Source organism: Triturus cristatus, chromosome 3_2 (genome assembly GCF_964204655.1).
Source record: "Triturus cristatus chromosome 3_2, aTriCri1.1, whole genome shotgun sequence".
Classification (NCBI taxonomy): domain Eukaryota; kingdom Metazoa; phylum Chordata; class Amphibia; order Caudata; family Salamandridae; genus Triturus; species Triturus cristatus.
The window spans coordinates 850,003,889-850,021,975 of NC_140584.1; the positions used below are offsets into that span (position 1 = coordinate 850,003,889).

At 45.9% G+C, this 18,087-nt stretch overlaps 1 protein-coding gene across 2 annotated transcripts in view; it reads right to left on the reverse strand.

Annotated features, from left to right (window-relative positions):
• Positions 1-6,637: 6,637 nt before the first annotated feature.
• Positions 6,638-18,087, reverse strand: part of RSKR (ribosomal protein S6 kinase related) — an 82,074-nt gene continuing 70,624 nt past the window's right edge. Inside the window, exons 11-12 of one of the 2 annotated variants that reach the window (XM_085649123.1) lie at positions 8,301-8,411; positions 6,638-7,712 (exon numbers count right to left, since the gene is read on the reverse strand). In XM_085649123.1, coding sequence (XP_085505249.1) covers positions 7,488-7,712; positions 8,301-8,411 — 336 coding nt within the window. In that variant the 3' untranslated portion in view covers positions 6,638-7,487. The remainder of the gene's footprint in view (positions 7,713-8,300; positions 8,412-18,087) is intronic. The other variant, XM_085649124.1, reaches the window with a different exon arrangement.

Genomic DNA, 18,087 nt, shown 5'->3' on the forward strand with positions numbered 1-18,087 from the left:
CCCCACTAGATATTAGCATGTAGATGTGTTCGCACCAACCCTCTGCTCCAGTTAACCATTGCCTGTTTCCTTTTTGTTCTTTCTCTTTTCTTCTTGGTTTGGATTTGTATAATGGCAATGATATATTATGACCCAAATTATAAACATGCATGCATAAAATGGATCGCTACTGGACAACTCTGAATAATTGACGAAATGTATTTGTATTGGTGGGTCTAACACCCATGATTGTAGACAGTGATGGTAGTTGCAATCAGTTTTTCTTCCTGTTTTTTTTTCTTCTTTTTTTCTGCTTCTCCTGATTGCATTCAAATGGTCGATTTCGTAATAATGCCAATAAAATTACATTAAAAAAAAAAAACAACAACAAGGAGTTTAGCGATAAATGTGTTTTAAAATCTCCTTTATTGCACTTTGAACAGTTTGTTGCTACAGGTTTCATTTACCTGACTTCAGAGTCAGGAAAACGCATTACACTTAAAAAAAAATGTCTCTCCCCTTTTGATGTAAACATTGCCCTTGAAGGGGGTTGTGCCCAAGAAGCGCTGCAATCTAACAAAGGAGTGGAGGACCATGTGCATTGCCAGTAAGAGGAGTAGTCACAATACCTTGTGACTTGAAAGACTTTCTTTAAGGAAAAACAACTTTCACATATCTGAGCGCAGCACTAGATGGCAGGATTATGCACAACATGTTTATCAACAGTCATACATGTGTTGAACAGTATGCCTCGAACAGTATTGTTTTTATCTGAAGTTAAAGAGGATTGGAAAGACAGGAGGATTTCTTCACTAACATAAATTAAGACATACCTATTTTGTTTGTCATGTCTTTGAACATTGTAAATTAGGGAACAACATGTTAGTGGTAGAATAGATAAACAATATCACACAGCCTTCAACTACTGACATAAAGTGAGTAGACTACTGTACTAGTTCTGCTACAGTACTATTCCCATCAGACCAATGAAATGGAATAAAGTCATAGAATCCCCATAGGGGAGTGTTGACCTAATTTCCAAACAGACTTTACATTGTCAGAACAAACAAGTAAAAATGGCAATCTGCATGGATGGAATAATAGCTCCTAACATTGTTAAAGCTGGGCCGGTAGGATAGTTTGAAAAGTCAGCCTACATTGTTCTTGGCAGCTCAGTTTATCTACCTGAACTAATTGGGGATAAGGATGGGGTTAAAAGCCCTTTATGAAATCTATTCCCTCACACTATTAAGTAGGCCATAGTGTTACTGAAAACTCAGAGCTATGTCTCCTCAAGTGAGTGGCACTTAGGGTACTCGTTTCAGAGGCTGGATGGCTCAGTAGATTGGCACAAGGTACATTAGCTTTGCCCTTGAGGGCATTATTTCAGAGGCTAGATAACTGCACCTATAAGGTATCAGATTCATATCTGTTGCCACATCAGCACTATATTAGTCCAGTCTGCATGGTGCAATTTTTTTTAAAGATTTCGACTGTTCTATATACCTATCCATGAATTTGAAGGATCTGAAACCAGAGCTTGAAAGGGACGACAACCTGTCATCTTTGTGGGTATAAAAATGAAACCATCATGCAGATATTATTCATCTCTTGCACCTAAGAAGACTATACTTGAGACATATTTTCATTGATTGAAAAACTCTAGAGGCCGTTAGCCTTTGTTTTAGCCTTAAACTTAATACGGGTATTATTAATCGTACGAAATTTTAGATTTAGCCTACAAAATGGGAAACTGTGCCTAATATATTTTTTAAGCTCTTTTTAATAATGCTGGTTTGTTTTAAACATTGTATTTTTCGTATTGTAATGTATGTGATTAATACAATAAACTTTGAACTCACTGACTGACTATTAGAACATGCCACCCACTGAGGGTAGAATGTTCTAAATTAAAAATGGCGAAAACAGAAAGACAATATTGGAATGTTAGTACAGAAGGCTTGTACCAGCCTTATTAGCCGAGCTACTTCATTGTCTTCCATGGCGCTCCCCACGTTCTAATGCTCGGTTATAGCCTTATTACCCGCCATAGCCGGCAATATAGGCTATTAAAGGCCTACTCCAGCATTAAACAAGGGAGCGGGCCTTTAATGGCCGGTCGAGCCCGCTACGCAGGGCTATAAGGCAATTAGAACATTTTGCCCCTAGAGCGTAGAATGCTCTAATTAGTAAAGGGTTTACCTTTACACTTTAACTCACAACATGCCAATGTCAGTGCATGCTTCATTCACACAGAGAACAAAGAGAGATCATCAGTGAGAAACACCTTCACACTCAGGACAAGAGCAGTAAGTGGTTGAAACTCTAATGCTCTATTATGTAATGTTGTTCCTGGGTAATGTGGAGATTGCAACTATTGGATTACTTTATTTAATACCCCCTAAACAATACATTTTATTTTAAAATGTTTTGTAGGGAAAACCCACCTAAGTAAGCTCACCTTTGGAAAGATCCAGCTCCAAACTTTTACTCTACTGTGATCTTAGTTTATCTTTCGTTGCAGAGACGATGCTTGTTGCAGTGACAAAAGATTTGATTTTTCAGATACTAAACTCTAAAAAGATTGGGATTTATTTCCTCGTGTATCCGATTTATAACTATAATGTTATTTCATTAAAACTTTTTAAATGGAAACAAATATAACATAACTGAAATGCTAAAACCTTAATTACGGTTACATGTTATAAAAACCTATATAGGCTACAAAATAAACAAAAACAGTTACAAAAATACACATAAACATTCACAGAGAGCTTTTCTCGACCATTTTACTGCTCTTTACTTGGGGAAAGGAGACTCCAGGAAAAATAGTTTTACCATCCCTCAGAACTTTGTTTTGGGCTTGGATTTCTGAAAGTGCTTAAGAGTTGTTCTTGGTTTATATCTCTATGGTTACATATGTAGTTATTTTAATCTTGTTTGTAGCCACGATCGCTCGCTCTGCTTATTGTAATTTTTCCCGATTTTTGTACAAAGCCCAAGACTCGGATCAGGCAAAGTGCTGAAGACCCAGGCTTGGAAAGGACCAGAAAAGGTTTACTAGACATCGTATGAGACAATGTACAGTGTCCGGGACCTAGCCTTGGACCAGCCAAGGTTCACCAGACATCGGATGAGACAAGGTACAGTGTCCGGGACCCAGCCGTGGACCAGACAAGGTTCACAAGACTTCGGATGAGACAATGTACAGTGTTCGGGACCTAGCCTTGGACCAGACAAGGTTCACAAGACATTGGATGAGACAAGGTACAGTGTCCGGGACCCAGCATTGGACCAGACAAGTCTACTGGTAGGATTAGGACAGAGTCAAGCCTACAGGTTGGGATTTATTTCCTCGTGTATCCGATTTATAACTATAATGTTATTTCATTAAAACTTTTTAAATGGAAACAAATATAACATAACTGAAATGCTAAAACCTTAATTACGGTTACATGTTATAAAAACCTATATAGGCTACAAAATAAACAAAAACAGTTACAAAAATACACATAAACATTCACAGAGAGCTTTTCTCGACCATTTTACTGCTCTTTACTTGGGGAAAGGAGACTCCAGGAAAAATAGTTTTACCATCCCTCAGAACTTTGTTTTGGGCTTGGATTTCTGAAAGTGCTTAAGAGTTGTTCTTGGTTTATATCTCTATGGTTACATATGTAGTTATTTTAATCTTGTTTGTAGCCACGATCGCTCGCTCTGCTTATTGTAATTTTTCCCGATTTTTGTACAAAGCCCAAGACTCGGATCAGGCAAAGTGCTGAAGGCCCAGGCTTGGAAAGGACCAGAAAAGGTTTACTAGACATCGTATGAGACAATGTACAGTGTCCGGGACCTAGCCTTGGACCAGCCAAGGTTCACCAGACATCGGATGAGACAAGGTACAGTGTCCGGGACCCAGCCGTGGACCAGACAAGGTTCACAAGACTTCGGATGAGACAATGTACAGTGTTCGGGACCCAGCATTGGACCAGACAAGGTTCACAAGACATCGGATGAAACAAGGTACAGTGTCCGGGACCCAGCCTTGGACCAGACAAGTCTACTGGTAGGATTAGGACAGAGTCAAGCCTACAGGTAGAGGCCAGGCAAGATGAACAAGGCCCGGCCTGGTACCAGGCATAGTATGGAAGGTAAGGTGTGGTAGGCCCAGCCTAGAACCCAGCAAGATGCCCAAGGCCCAGGTTGAGACCTGACAAGGTACCCAACGTCCAGTTTGGGATCAAGTAGGGGGTCCAGTGTCCAGGCTGGGTTCAGAAACCTGTACTAGGCCCAAGCTAAGACCAGGAAATCCGTCCAAGGATCCTTATCACACCCTTAACTCACTCTAAATGTGAACAGGAAACTAGATAATATATTCAATAGAAGAATCCCAGTAATGATATGTAGGGATGAAATGATATCCATTCAAGGATTGTAGGGAAGCTAGACTTCTACTGGGGAACGCTTTGAAAGGCGGGGATGTTTCCCTAGTTCGCCATAGAAGAATTATTTATAAGAACTGTGTAGCTAGAGCCAAACGCATTTGGGATGGGAAAAAATGGGAGGACCTCCTTGAAGCAAGCCTCCAGAACAACTGTAAATTGTTTTGGAGTATTGTAAAGTGGGGTTCCGGTGGTTATCCAGAGGGCCCTCAAAATAATGTTTCCCAAGAAAAATGGGTCGAGTATTTTAAACCCCAATATGCTGCACCCATTGACCCCCTTGAAAGCCCGGGGTCTTACCAGTTGTTCAATGATGAGGATGATTTTACTAGTTCTGAGGTGAACACAGCATTGTTGGGGGTGGCATCCGGAAAAGCACCCGGCCCGGATGGTGTACCTGCGGATATCTTCCTGTATGATAAGCCTAGATGGGGGAGATACATCCAGCTGATTGCTAATGCGCTGGCTCACGGTGCCCCTATCCCTAATTCTTGGAAAGCCGCGGAAATAATCCCGGTGTACAAAAAGGGGGATCGCTCACTCCCGGAGAATTACCGGCCTATTAGTTTGATTGACGCCATCCAGAAGATCACGGGTAGGTTGATCCTTAACCGTGTCCATCTCTGGATGGCGTCAAACAATATCTTATCTTCTTTTCAGGCGGGTTTCCGTCAGTACACTAGTACTATCGACCAAGTATTCCGCTTTGTACTCCTCTATTGGAAGACGGTTGTTCTGGGCAAGGGGAGTTTGTATGCGGTGTTTGTAGATCTCAGGGCTGCCTTCGATCTGGTACCGCGTCCCAAACTTTGGTTGACATTAAAAGATTTAGGGATACATGGCGGCTTGTTGTCCTTGATCCAGAGGCTCCACGCGGACAACTCTGCCAGAATCAGATGGGGAGGGCAGGGTATAACCACTGAGGATTTCCCCGTTCAAAGAGGCGTCAGGCAAGGTTGTGCTATGGCCCCAACGCTATTTTCATTATTTATTAACAACATAGCAGAACGACTTTTGGAGGCCTATGTAGACGCACCCATTCTTGGCAACACTAAGGTCCCTATCCTAATGTTCGCTGACGACACGCTTTTAATTGCTAAAACACCCTGCGGCCTTCAGCGTTCATTGAATATATTCGAGACCTTTTGTGTTGATCGAGGCCTTGAGGTGAACATTAAAAAAACCAAGCTTATGGTATTCAGGCCTCACAAACTTTTTAAAAATAGTTTTGTTTTATCTAAAAATCCACTTGAACAAGTACAGGCTTTTAACTACTTAGGTGTTAACATCCAAAATAACTTTTCGTGGAAACTACAGCGTGATATGTCTACCTTAAAACTCAGGCAAATTGCTGGAGCTCTTGCTGGCGAATTTAAAAAGTCCCCCTCGAAGCCTATCCGACCAGTGCTCCAGGTGTATAGTGCAAAAGCGGTGAGCTCGGCCCTCTACGGAGCTGAGCTGTGGGGCTACGAGAACCTGTCTCCTTTAGTTACCTCGGAAAACAGGTTCTTGCGTAGCATTACCTCCCTCCCCCAGAGCACGCCCATTGTTCCTTTAAGATACGACCTTGGGAAAAATTCAATAGCCGATATAGCCAGGCTTCGTCCTATTTTATATTGGCGTCGCCTGTGGACTACTCCGGAGTTAGCCCATTATGCGGAGGGTTTTCTGGATATAATGTCTTTGGTGGGCTCCCGGAAGATTGTTTGGCTCAACGAGACTAGAAAATCCCTCGTGGCACTTGGGATGAGTGATCTCTGGGAGAACCCCCTGGCTGCTACCTTTCCATCTAAAGTCCACATGAAAGAAAAATATTGGGAGTTGGTAAATGCCAAGGTTTTCCATGAAACTAAATCCCTCTCATTAACTGATGAATTTCTGAGTATTAAACCAGTCCCAAGGTTAGAACACTTTTGGGATCTTATTACTAAAGTGCTCGATAGAAAATTATTTTTTCAGATGCGGGTGGGAGTGTTGCCCTTAAAGTGCTTTTCAGCCAGATGGAAGCCTATAAGTACCAATCTATGTTCTTATTGTGAATCTCAGGTAGAAACCCTTGCACATATGTTTTTTGCCTGCCCTGCTTATGCGGCCCCGAGGCGCATATGGTTGAGACCCGTTTGCAAATTACTGGGCACAAGACGGAGTGTAGAAGCTTTAAGACTCCTTCGCACCTGCACAGACCCAGTCATTGTTGTGGCCTTGGCCAAATTCCTGGGGTGGGCATGGGTAATTAGATTTAAGCGCTCTAGCTAGTAGCGTTAGATACCTTGGATGTTACCCTTAATGATTTCTGTGTATATTAATTGCTTTTTAAAAATATGTACATATTTTAATAGTAACATTTTTAGATTGTTTTATTGTGTATTTTGTACCTGTGCTGTTCTGTATCGCTTTTATGACTTTTGTCGAATAAAGCTGATTGGATTGGATTGGATATCCATTCATTGCAAACAAATCTGGACAACAACACAGGGTTCATTCATGCTTTTATACCAGTAATGATCTGGTAAGATCGAATGAGTTATTGCAGATGTCTTATCCAGAGTCTCCGGAAGCCTTCAAAAACACAATGGCTAATGGACTGATCACACTGGAGAGTGTTTGTGAATGGGGTTGAATACAGAAGGGAGCACAGGCAAACACATAGATGAACACCAGAGAACGATCAAGAGATCTTTGGGAAGCGCCTAGAAAGACTGTCTAACACCTTCTGGGAAGCCATTTACTGGCAGGCCCATAAATTATGTGTGAATTTGTTTCCGCAGTAGTTTAATGACGATGCAATAGATAAAAAAAAACAATTAACACATCAGCAATATTCTAAACAATTGTCTTGTCTTAGTCTTCCAATGATACTGAGAAGAGGAAATACAAGCTAATCACTGTTAAAACAGTCTTTTTTAGCCTTTCCACTTATACCTCATCTCCTTCATGTCTTCTCATGGAGAGCTTGCTGGGTGCCAAAGCACAACCTATCCTTTATAACCAACCTTTTGCCACACTCCATGTCATGAAGATCTTAACGTCATGCTGGCTGACAGATGAACGTCTCCCATTTCCAATTCAGTCGGGGTTGGGTGATGCCAACACTTCTGAAAAGTCACCATCAAAGTCACAAAATCCATCCAATTCCTGCGTGGCCATGGGCTCTGATTTCCGAACGTTCACAACAAAGTCAACAGGGTATTTTTGTAGCACTACAGGGTCAAAAGAGAGTCCGCGAAAAAAAAGGTGGTTCTCAAACTGATGACGATGATGAAGCCGCTGATGTGGATTCCTGCATAGGAGCTGAACGGAGAGAGGGGTGGAGTAATGGAGAGCAGGAACACGTGTTAATATATTTTTGGGAACAAAGTATGCCTCTTGTTAGGCAGAGTCAATGCATCTTAGAACAGGTGGATGCACCACACATATTTAGAAATGGGTTCTAGTAAAGCCCCCACAAAAGTGTTACTGCATTTTGGCACACACAAGCCACTGCACAGTTCTCAGATTATACTGGATAGCAGTAAATCACTGGCACCTGTCTCCATCTGCCCTTTGAAAATAATTTGTATTATCCCCAAACTGACTAGGATGTCATCCAGAGGAAGGCAGGATATTGATTGGGTAGGGCTGACGGAGGAAGGCAAAATTACTTAAGATTAATTAACAATCTTACTTTGGAGGGACAACTAAATTGGGGGACTTGTTAAAGCATCGAGTTTAAATCATACAAAATCTATGTGGTCTTTCATAATCCAGATAAGTGAGAACCTTGTGCGTCACGTCATCTACTGCTCTTACTGCAAAAGAAACAGGTGCCCCCTGGAGGTCAAATGGTCTACACATGAAGTTAGTTTATGTACAAGTTGGACAGTGGTAAGAAAACCTTACCTCTTTCAGCAGCAGGGCAAGGTTCGAACTGAGATTCGCAGGCATGTCATATGCAGTTTGGTTTACACTTTCCAACATGGCCACATGGTCCTTCTCTGGAGCAACAGGGAACTGCCAAGGAAAGGTAAAGGGGGGAATATGACAAATATTTAGTGGGGCGGGTGGGTTAGAGGATAAGATGCCCCTGAACACCCCCTGAAACCCGAAAGGGTCAAACATGGACAAGTCCTAACCTTGGACAAAGAACACCACAAATGGAAAGAGTGACTTGTTCATGACATAAGTGGTGGGTGACAGACGGCCTTTCCCAAACATCCACCCTTGCACATAGATGCCAGTGATGCATTCACTCCTGCATATAGCAACTACATTCATGTTGTTTCTCTCTCAAACGTCTATCAGTCTAGGGTAATCCACTCCTAACAGTCGTAGAAGCAGATCTATCAGTAAGCCAGCTTAGGTGCCTTCTATATCCTGCTGCTGCCCTTTTTCAGTAGTAGGGTGCAGATGCAACCTATGGAAGGGAGTGTGGAATGGAGGCCTTTTCAGATCATTTCATAGGACTTTACACCAACCTGTGAGGGTTCTCTGCATGGACATTGCTGCAGCCTCCCCGACAAGGTCCACATCAAACCCCATACTGCCAAGTGAGCTCCCTCTCAGCTATGAATTCAGAACTCCCAGTCCATATCCCAATTGCTGAGGCTCTCATGCTGCTAGGGTTGTAAACCTTTACAGACTAGCAAGGGGGGTGATTGACCCCTCCCCCCAAATGTAGAACACTCTACCGCACAACCCAGGCAGCCTACAAGCTCTGTAGTAGCCACATGGAAGCAGGATAGGGCTCTTTAAAATGCCAAAGTAAATATTTAAATAAATGCGTGAACAATGTTAAGTGTAAAAATGAAACCAAGACCTCAATCATTGATCTGGTCAAAATCAAACACTGGTAAACCTAAACATGTGCAAATGCGAGTCAGATGTCAATCGATAGTGTGCAGTGCAAATGCCAGACACCTGTGAACATACATAGCCGTACATACTAATGTTTACATCTAAAAGCCGCAGCTAACATAACAGATGTATTTGTAAAATGCACATTTACTTTGGGGCATCTTCATGAAGATTAAGATAAGTTTATTGTTATGTAAATGAATTGCTATTCATGTTATCGATCTCGAGAGGATGAAGGGCATATTGCACATGCCAGGATTTGAACCTGTGATCATGAGTTCAAACACAGATCTCTGGAGTACATATGTTGGTCCACTGAGCCAACAGACCAGGCAACCTATTGGCATGCAAAGATCACACACACAAGTAACATGCACATGCCATACATCTGCCTTATGATGCATGCAACATGTTAAGCGTAAACACCTTCCAGGCAAGTGTTAAAAGAAACAGCATGGGTTGTATGATAGAACAACACATTCCTCAATACAACACGTGCCTCAATGACACATTCCTAAACCACACCGTTTCAACCATGACCGCGTCTTTACCATGCATGCCTTTACAACAAATTTAATTGTAAAGGCATGATTGGTAAAGGCATATGTGGTAAAGATCACACCCCAGCACCCCTGAGCCCTAAAAACTGACCCCCAGCACTGCAATCGCCCGCCCCAGCCTAAACACTACCCAGACTCCCTGCCCTAAGCCCTAAAAAACGGCCTCTAGCCTTGCAATTGCACTACACCCCAGCCTAAAAAACTACCCTAACCCTACCCGCCACCCTAAACCGCCACCAGGCCAAAAAACTACCCATACCCCTACCCAAGCCCTGAGCCCTAAAACTGCCCCAGGCCAAAAATCTACCTTGACCCCCACCGCTCTGAACCCTAAAACGGCCCCTAAGCCAAAAAACTACCCCGGCCCCAGCCCGTGCCCTGAGTCCTAAAATGGCCCCACTCCCTGAAAACTGCCCCTTCCCCCGCCCATAGCCCTAAAACTACACCCCTAAAAACTACCCCCATCCTCCCAGAAAACTAACCACTTGTCCCCCTCAAGCCCAACTTACCAAGCCGCTTCCTCTCCCTGTCCTTCCTGTTCCTCTCTCTGCCCATCTGGTCTCTGGAACTAGACCGCTGACTGCCTTAACTACGTCTATGCATGGTCCAGGCATATGCATGGTTCAGGCATATGCATTGTTAAGGCAAGCGGTGTTCTGCTTGCGTGATAACGGCATGCGTGGCTTAGCCTGTGAGGTTAATGCTGTTTCCCAACAGCATGCGAGCCCCTGCCATCATGCCTGTGAGAGGCCCATAAACCAAGAATGTGACTTAGTAACTAGTATGGTTAACCCACACACTTTCCACAAAATGCAAACAAGCGTGTTACACGTTCAACGACATTCACAGGCAGGCACGCGCAGTCATGACATTTTAAACTTCTCTACTTTTAGGCTTGATGTTCCTGCAATACTGGAGGCATGATTAGACCTTTCAAAATACAAAGGACATATGTCATGTTCCCTCTTGCCAATATAGCCCCTGGGCAATTCGTTGATCAATAACCTGCTTTGAGTAGTACTGTAGGTAGGTGCCACCAGGGCCGGCTTTAGCGCTGGTGGTGCCCGGTGCGACAATCTTTTTTAGCCCCCCCCCCCCCTACCTCCCCCCATGACCTCCTCCTCAGATTTCCTCACTGCCACATGGCAAAAGGGCCCCTCACCTCTTCACGGCCCCTTTCTCGCATACATAACATTTTTTTAAAGACCCTGGTAAAGGTTGGCTTTATAAATCTAATCAGCTATCCACTTTAAATACAGATCTCTTCTTTGCAGGAGGCATATTAACCCTCTGCGCTACTTTATGACGAGTCTTAATTGCCACCAGAAAATACTCCAATCTCTCTATCTAGCAGGAACATTATTCATAAGAGTTATCTTGAAATTTTTATTGCTGTCTGAAATCTAGATGCACAAGAACTCTGCATCAGCTGCTTTTAAATTGGAAGATTTTGCTGCACACGGTGCCGCCACTTGAGGTCAGCGGCGCCCCCTCCAGGTCAGCGCCCAGTGCGACCTCACCGGTCGCTCTATCCTAATGCCGGTCCTGGGCATTTGTTTATTTCCTCCATGACTTCGTTTAGTTTACAATCTGACAAGGTGCTAGGGGTTACTTCTGCCCTGGAGTATGCCCGTTCCTCTCTGCCTTTCGAAAAAATCATTACTATAGGCACGATGCAGAGTTTGGAGGTCAGAGTACAGTCTGTCGGGTGTCAGCAGAAATTACCTCCACCACCCTGATAGACTACCCCCTGCCCAATTTAAAGATGATCGCCGGCCAACGGTCATCTCTGTAAATGAATGGGAACTGTTGTCACTGTGGTTCCTTTCAAAGGTTTGGTGAACAGCTACCCTCGGCTCACGACCGTCTACCAAACTGTGTAACTTTTTTTTGTTTTTCAAAAACAAGCTCCCAAAGCGGGGTTTTTAATTTCTCACAAAATACTAATGAACCCCCCTTCCTCACACACACACACTGAGGGACTTTCTCCCCTGCACGTGGGGTGTCATTATTTTTTCCTATCCTAAAACCGGGCACTGACGGACAGGGAAAACAAAATACAGTACACCATTCACTTAAACAGGGCGGGAAGTGTAATGTCCGTTTTCCAATGGCCCCTAACCTGTTTGGCCATTGGAGGAAGACTTCTGTCAATGGAGACTTTGGGGGCGGGCCATCGAAGGGGGGACCAAGGGATGGGGGGACCCAGTGGGTGCTCGGCGCAAGCCGGTCTCCCCCTGGGTGGTTTCGCACAATGGAGCGGCCACACAGGTGTAGGCAGGGGCAATCAGGGAGGCGGGAGGCGCGTGAAGGGAGGTTATAAATAGAAGGCTGGTGGGGGCGGGAAAGTTATTGCGCCCTTGGGAGCTGGGAGGAGGGGTTTTTCAATTTTGTCCTTGGTCACTCACGTAGTTGTAGAGGGTGGATGGTGTCACAGGCGGAGGTGAGGGAAGCCGTCCGTGTGCTCTGCGCGTCCGGCAGAGATGACCTTCTGAAGCCGAGAGTCCCAGGCCAGGCACGGGTGGGTCTCACGCGCTCACAACGGATGTCGGCGAGCGGAGTCGCACGCGCGGTGGCGGCCTGTCTGTCTCCGCCGCCGGCTGAAGAAAAGGAGTACTCGGCGGAGGTGCCGGTGGGGCCTACGCAGGTCGGGACTGCTGGCCTGGATGAGCATGTCGACCCTCACGAGGTGGCCCCGGAATTGGTGCAGGTACGTGCGACCGCACGTCTCTCTGTAGGCGCGCGGCGCGCTAAAGAGGGCGGGAGGAGGGGGAGGTCCCTAGGCTCGGCCGGGAGGCTGGGGAGAGGCGCTCTGAGTCGGTCTGCTTTACAGGATACGAGTGGCAGGAGGGGGAAGCGGGCGAAGAGTTCAGAGGCAGCAGTAGTCTCCACCTGTACATTGCAGGGTCACGCTCATTCCCCGGCCTCAGCGCTTGCAGGTTTGGTGTGGCAGGGGAGTGCTCAGCTGGTTCAAGTTAATGGGCAGCAGTATGTTTTGAGCCCCGCCCTGTCAGTGCCATGCGTATACCCCCCCGCTTTACCAACGGAGCACCCCTCGGTGGGGCCGTCGGGACTGTTGCCACAAGGGAGTGTCAGCTTGGCACCGGGTGCCTTTATGGCAGGTCCAGCCCCCATCGGTGGAGATATGTTGATGCAGGCAAGAGCACAGGGCGGTGCGGAGTCAGTGCAGTTGCCTGCTTGGTCACAGCAATTATGTGACGCGGGCCCCCTGTTTTCACACGCAGATGGCAGCGGTCCGGCGGCTCGGCAGTTCACCAGCCCCCAGGTAGTGCCGGCCCCTCAGGGAGTGCACTTGGGTGGGACATCCCAGACGGTTGTGTAGGAGCCCCAGGTGGGTCAGTGGGTATGGGTGGGTAGTGGTGGTGCATCTGGCAGGGCACGTGGTGGCAGGCTTGGGGGCATGGGGTTACAACAGGCGATAAGGAACAATACGGTCCGAGCGGCTTGAGTGCCAAACTGCCGGTTTTATCCGGAAAGCGGCTGGCAAGCGCACATTGCGGATAGAGCACGCTGCGGCTCCGTCAAGGGGGCCAATAGAGGGAGGGTGATCTAGAGCGGGTTTCCCTTCCCATACAGGCAAACCATCAGCTAAGACAAATGTTAGTTGGCAATTGGGTTCTGGAGGAAGGAGTGATTTGGCAATGCCGGGGGGGAAGTGGGGCACCTTCTGGTGGATGTGGTGATTCATTGGTATTGGATACTGACAGTGATCTGGAAGAAGGTGAATTGAGAGAAGGGGATGGTGGGGATGAAGGGGACCAGTTTGTGACATCTTTGAGGTGTAAGAGGGTTTTTTCGGGGCAACACAGTGTTCTTAGTCTTTTGCAGACGTCAAGTGCGGACTGAGCAATGGTGCAGGAACCTTTAAAACTTCCACCAAAGAGCAGCTCAGTTGCCAAAAGGTACGGAATGATGGTGGTCAGTTTGGCAGCAGGGTGGTCAACCGCAGAAATCAACCAGGTCCATTGGAGTTGGGGGGGATACATTTGTGGATAAGGTTCCTTCTGGGGCTGTACAACACGGTAATTTGCAAGGGGAGGTACGGGTGGGGGTCGAATCTGCCACTGGTGCTCTGGCAAGCACAGAAAAGGATAAGGAGGACAAAGATTCCGTAGAGGAAGATACAAATATCCATAAAAAATTGCCTTATAAGGTGATTGGTATGCCATTAGGCTCGCATTTATCGGATAAGACAAAAAGCAGAATTTGGCGTCATGAATTTGTCGATGTTTTTAAGTTGTTACATCGTGATATTCAGGCCAAAGAAGGCTCCAAAGAGGAAGAATGGGAGCTAGCCAGACATCCTAGGGTCTCCAAAACTATTGAGAACTGGACTTCTGCCTTTCTTATTTACGCTAGCATCTATTGTGAAAAATATCAGGATAGAGCGGTACATGGATATTATAAGGAAGTATTAGAGTTATTTTGGGGGTTATGCATGGTTGTCTTATGACGAGGAGTTTTGAGCCCGCCTGAGTGTTTCCAATGACAGACCCTGGGGTGATGTGGATTCCGAGCTGTGGTTACAATGGATGGCGTCTTCTTAGCCGCCTGCTACCACTCATACTGCAAGTGGGTTACCGGTATATTATCGGCCCTTTCAATCTCGTCCCACCCAGCCTGGGGTGGGGTTTGGTGGCAGGGGCCAGACAACCATTTTTGGGAACTGTTGGAACTTCAACAGGGGTTTTTGCAGTAGGCAGTTTTGCAGGTACAAGCATGAGTGCTCCCAATGTGGTGGCAAACATCCCCTCACACAATGCTTCACGGGCCAGAGGTTTGGTGACCAGGGAATGGGGCAGCGGGGAAGAGGACAGGCTTTCCAGTTTGTATCAAAGGGCTCCTACCCCAATTAGGTTAGAGATTTTGGTGCACTGGCTGGATGAATATCCGGACACTGAGGCTGCCAACTGATTATTTTGGGGCTTCAAGGATGGCTTTAAGATAGGTTACCAGGGCCCACGTCAGAGCAGGCGGTCTGATAATTTGAAGTCGGCTAAGGAGTTCCCACAGGTAGTTCAGCAGAAGTTACGGTCCGAAATGGAAGCGGGCAGAGTTGCTGGTCCTTTCGTTCAATGTCCCATGCCCAATTTGATTGTCTCTCCTCTGGGGGTAGTGCCTAAAAAGAAACCTGGTGATTTCCGTTTGATACACCACTTGTCGTGGCCTGAGGGTTCCTCAATTAATGGCTTTATATCGCCAGCGGATTCCTGCGTATCTTACGCATCCGTGGATGATGCGCTGCGTTTGGTCAGATCAGCGGGGAGAGCTGCGCAATTGGCTAAAAGTGATATCCAGTCTGCTTTTCGTCTGTTACCCATTCATCCTTCTGACTTTGAACTGTTGGGAATGCACTTTCAGGGGGCGTTTTTTGTGGATAAAATGCTTCCCATGGGGTGTTCTATATCGTGTGCTCTATTTGAAACCTTCAGCACCTTTTTGCAGTGGTGCTTTACTCACATTAGTGGTCATGCCCTCATTTGTCATTATTTGGATGACTTTTTGTTCATTGGCGTTCAGAATACAGGGCAGTGTCAAAAGGTGTTGCATTCTTTCCAGAGTATGGCTCAGGAGCTTGGTGTGCCATTGGCACCGGATAAAATGGAGGTTCCTAGTACAACGATTATTTTCTTGGGAATTGAAATTGACACGGTGACGATGGTAGCACTGTTGCCGGTGGCGAACGTGCAGGAGATTTCAGCATTTTTGTCCTCTATGATTGAGGAGCGCAAATTGGGGACCGCCGAAGGTGCAAAAACTGTTGGGCTACCTAAACTTTGCGTGTAGGGTGGTCAGGGCTGGGAGAACCTTCTGTAGGAGGTTGGGGATGTCTATGTCCGGGGCATATCTCCCTCACCACAGAGTGCGTATTTCAGCAGCCACTTGGGCTGATCTGTACATATGGTTGACTTTTTTGGCAGACTTTAATGGCGTGTCTTTGTTTTTTGCGGCTGAAGATATGATTTGGCAAGTACAGATTTACTCGGATGCGTCTGGAGCGAAAGGTTTTGGCATATTCTGGGAGGGGCGTTGGTGTGCTGAAAGTTGGCCACTGCGTTGGCTACAGCAGGGTCGCAGTATCGCCTTCTTAGAGTTCTTTCCTCTACTAGTTGCATTGTATGTCTGGGGCGAGGAATTCCAGAATCGTTCGGTGCTGTTTAATGTTGACAATCCAGCTGTGGTTGAACTGATCAATAAACAAAAGGCCAGGGATTTGAGAGTCTTACGTTTGTTGCGTGCCTTTATGCTCAAATGTCTACAGCTTAACATTGTTTTTAAGGCAAGACATATTCCAGGAGTCAATAATTGTCTCGTTTGCAGTGGGCGAACTTTCGCAGGCTGGCCCCTGGGGCAGAACCCAACAAGACTCAGATCCTGCAGTGTGTCTGGGAGTGGGGGGACTGAGAATTGTCAACTTGGTAGAAAAATCAGTAGCGGCCTCTACGAGACGAAGCTATCAGCAAGCATGGAGCGAGTTCTTATGCTATGGTAACATGTGCTGAGCATAGGAGGAGGGTGGATGATGAACAGTTCTTAGTAGGTTTTGTGTTACACCTGATAGATAAAGGTTTTCCCCACACTACCATTTCTGGCAAATTGGCTGGGATTTCTTTTTACGGGCAGTTGAGGTGGGGGAGGGATCTGGTAGGGGGGGTGTTGGTGAAGAGGGTTCTTAGAGGTTTAAGTAGGGTACAGGCTGGGAATAAGCAGTTATGTCGGCCGGTGACGTTTGATTTGTTGCAAAGGATGCTGCTACAGCTGCCTTCTTGCTGTTACAATGAGTCTGAATGTTGTCTGTTTAGGTTATGTTTTTTATGGTTGTTTTTTGGGGCATTCAGAGCATCTGAGCTATTAGGTTTGCGACATAGGTCAGGTATCAACAGTGATGAGGTTTTTCTAGAAAAACACAGGTTGAGACTTTGGTTGAGGGTTTCCAAGATGGATCAATTGGGCAGGGGTAAATGGGTTTTCCTAAACAGGAGTGGGGTGGGCCAGTGCTGTCCTGTGGGGGAATGGGAGGTTTTCAAAGCTTCTAGTTTCTTTTCTCCTGGAAGCATATTTTGCCATGCTCAGGGGCATCAGATTTCCGTCGCTCAGTTGTTGGCCGTGATGAGGAAAGTGCTCATTACTTTGGGTGAGAATCCTTTATGTTTTGGCACACACTCCTTCCGTATTGGGGCAGCAACGGAGGCAGCTAGATTGGGGTGGTCTTGGTCAGACATACGTCAGATTGGGAGATGGAAATCCAAATGTTGCGAAAAATATGTTAGGAAATAATCTTCAGTTATCCCTTGTTCCTTTATTAATATTTGTTTTTCTACCTAGGTAAGATTCCGGGGCTTGTAAGTTTGAAAAAGATAACATGGATAGTAGGAAACTCCTTCGTAAAGTGGGCCGCTGTTTATGCTGAGCAACAGATTTGTGGGAGATCACTTGGACTTCAAAGTGCTAGCCATGAGGTTGTATGGAAGGTAAAAGGGGGAATGCGCTGGGGGTGGTTGTTTCCCCATGTTGTCCATTGTGTTCCAAAGTGGGACCGCCAAATCTGCTCATTATTCATTTGAGTGAGAATGATCTCGTTGACTTATCTGGCCAGACTCTAATAAAGTTGATGAAACGTGATCTGGCAGACATCACGTCTAATTGGGAGGGCACCACGGTGATCTGGACGGAGTTCATAACGCGGCTGCACTGGAGAGGAGCAAGGAACCACGCAGCTATGGAGAAGGCGAGACGGAAGCTTAATAGAGCCATGAGACTTTACTGTGAGGGCACATTGGAATAAAGGTTCTATCTCACTCTAACATACAGAGCACTGAAGGGCATCTTTTTCGTGACGATGGGGTACATTTGTCTAAGATGGGGCAAGCAAACTATTTACTGGAATTAAGGGACTTGATTGCTCAAATATGGAAAGAGAGTATCTGGTGCTCATATAAAGGGTCTTAATTTTTCTCCTTGGTGGGGCAGGGGTAAATGGGTTTTCCTAAACAGGAGTGGGGTGGGCCAGTGCTGTCCTGTGGGGGAATGGGAGGTTTTCAAAGCTTCTAGTTTCTTTTCTCCTGGAAGCATATTTTGCCATGCTCCGGGGCATCAGATTTCCGTCGCTCAGTTGTTGGCCGTGATGAGGAAAGTGCTCATTAGTTTGGGTGAGAATCCTTTATGTTTTGGCACACACTCCTTCCGTATTGCGGCAGCAACGGAGGCGGCTAGATTGGGGTGGTCTTGGTCAGACATACGTCAGATTGGGA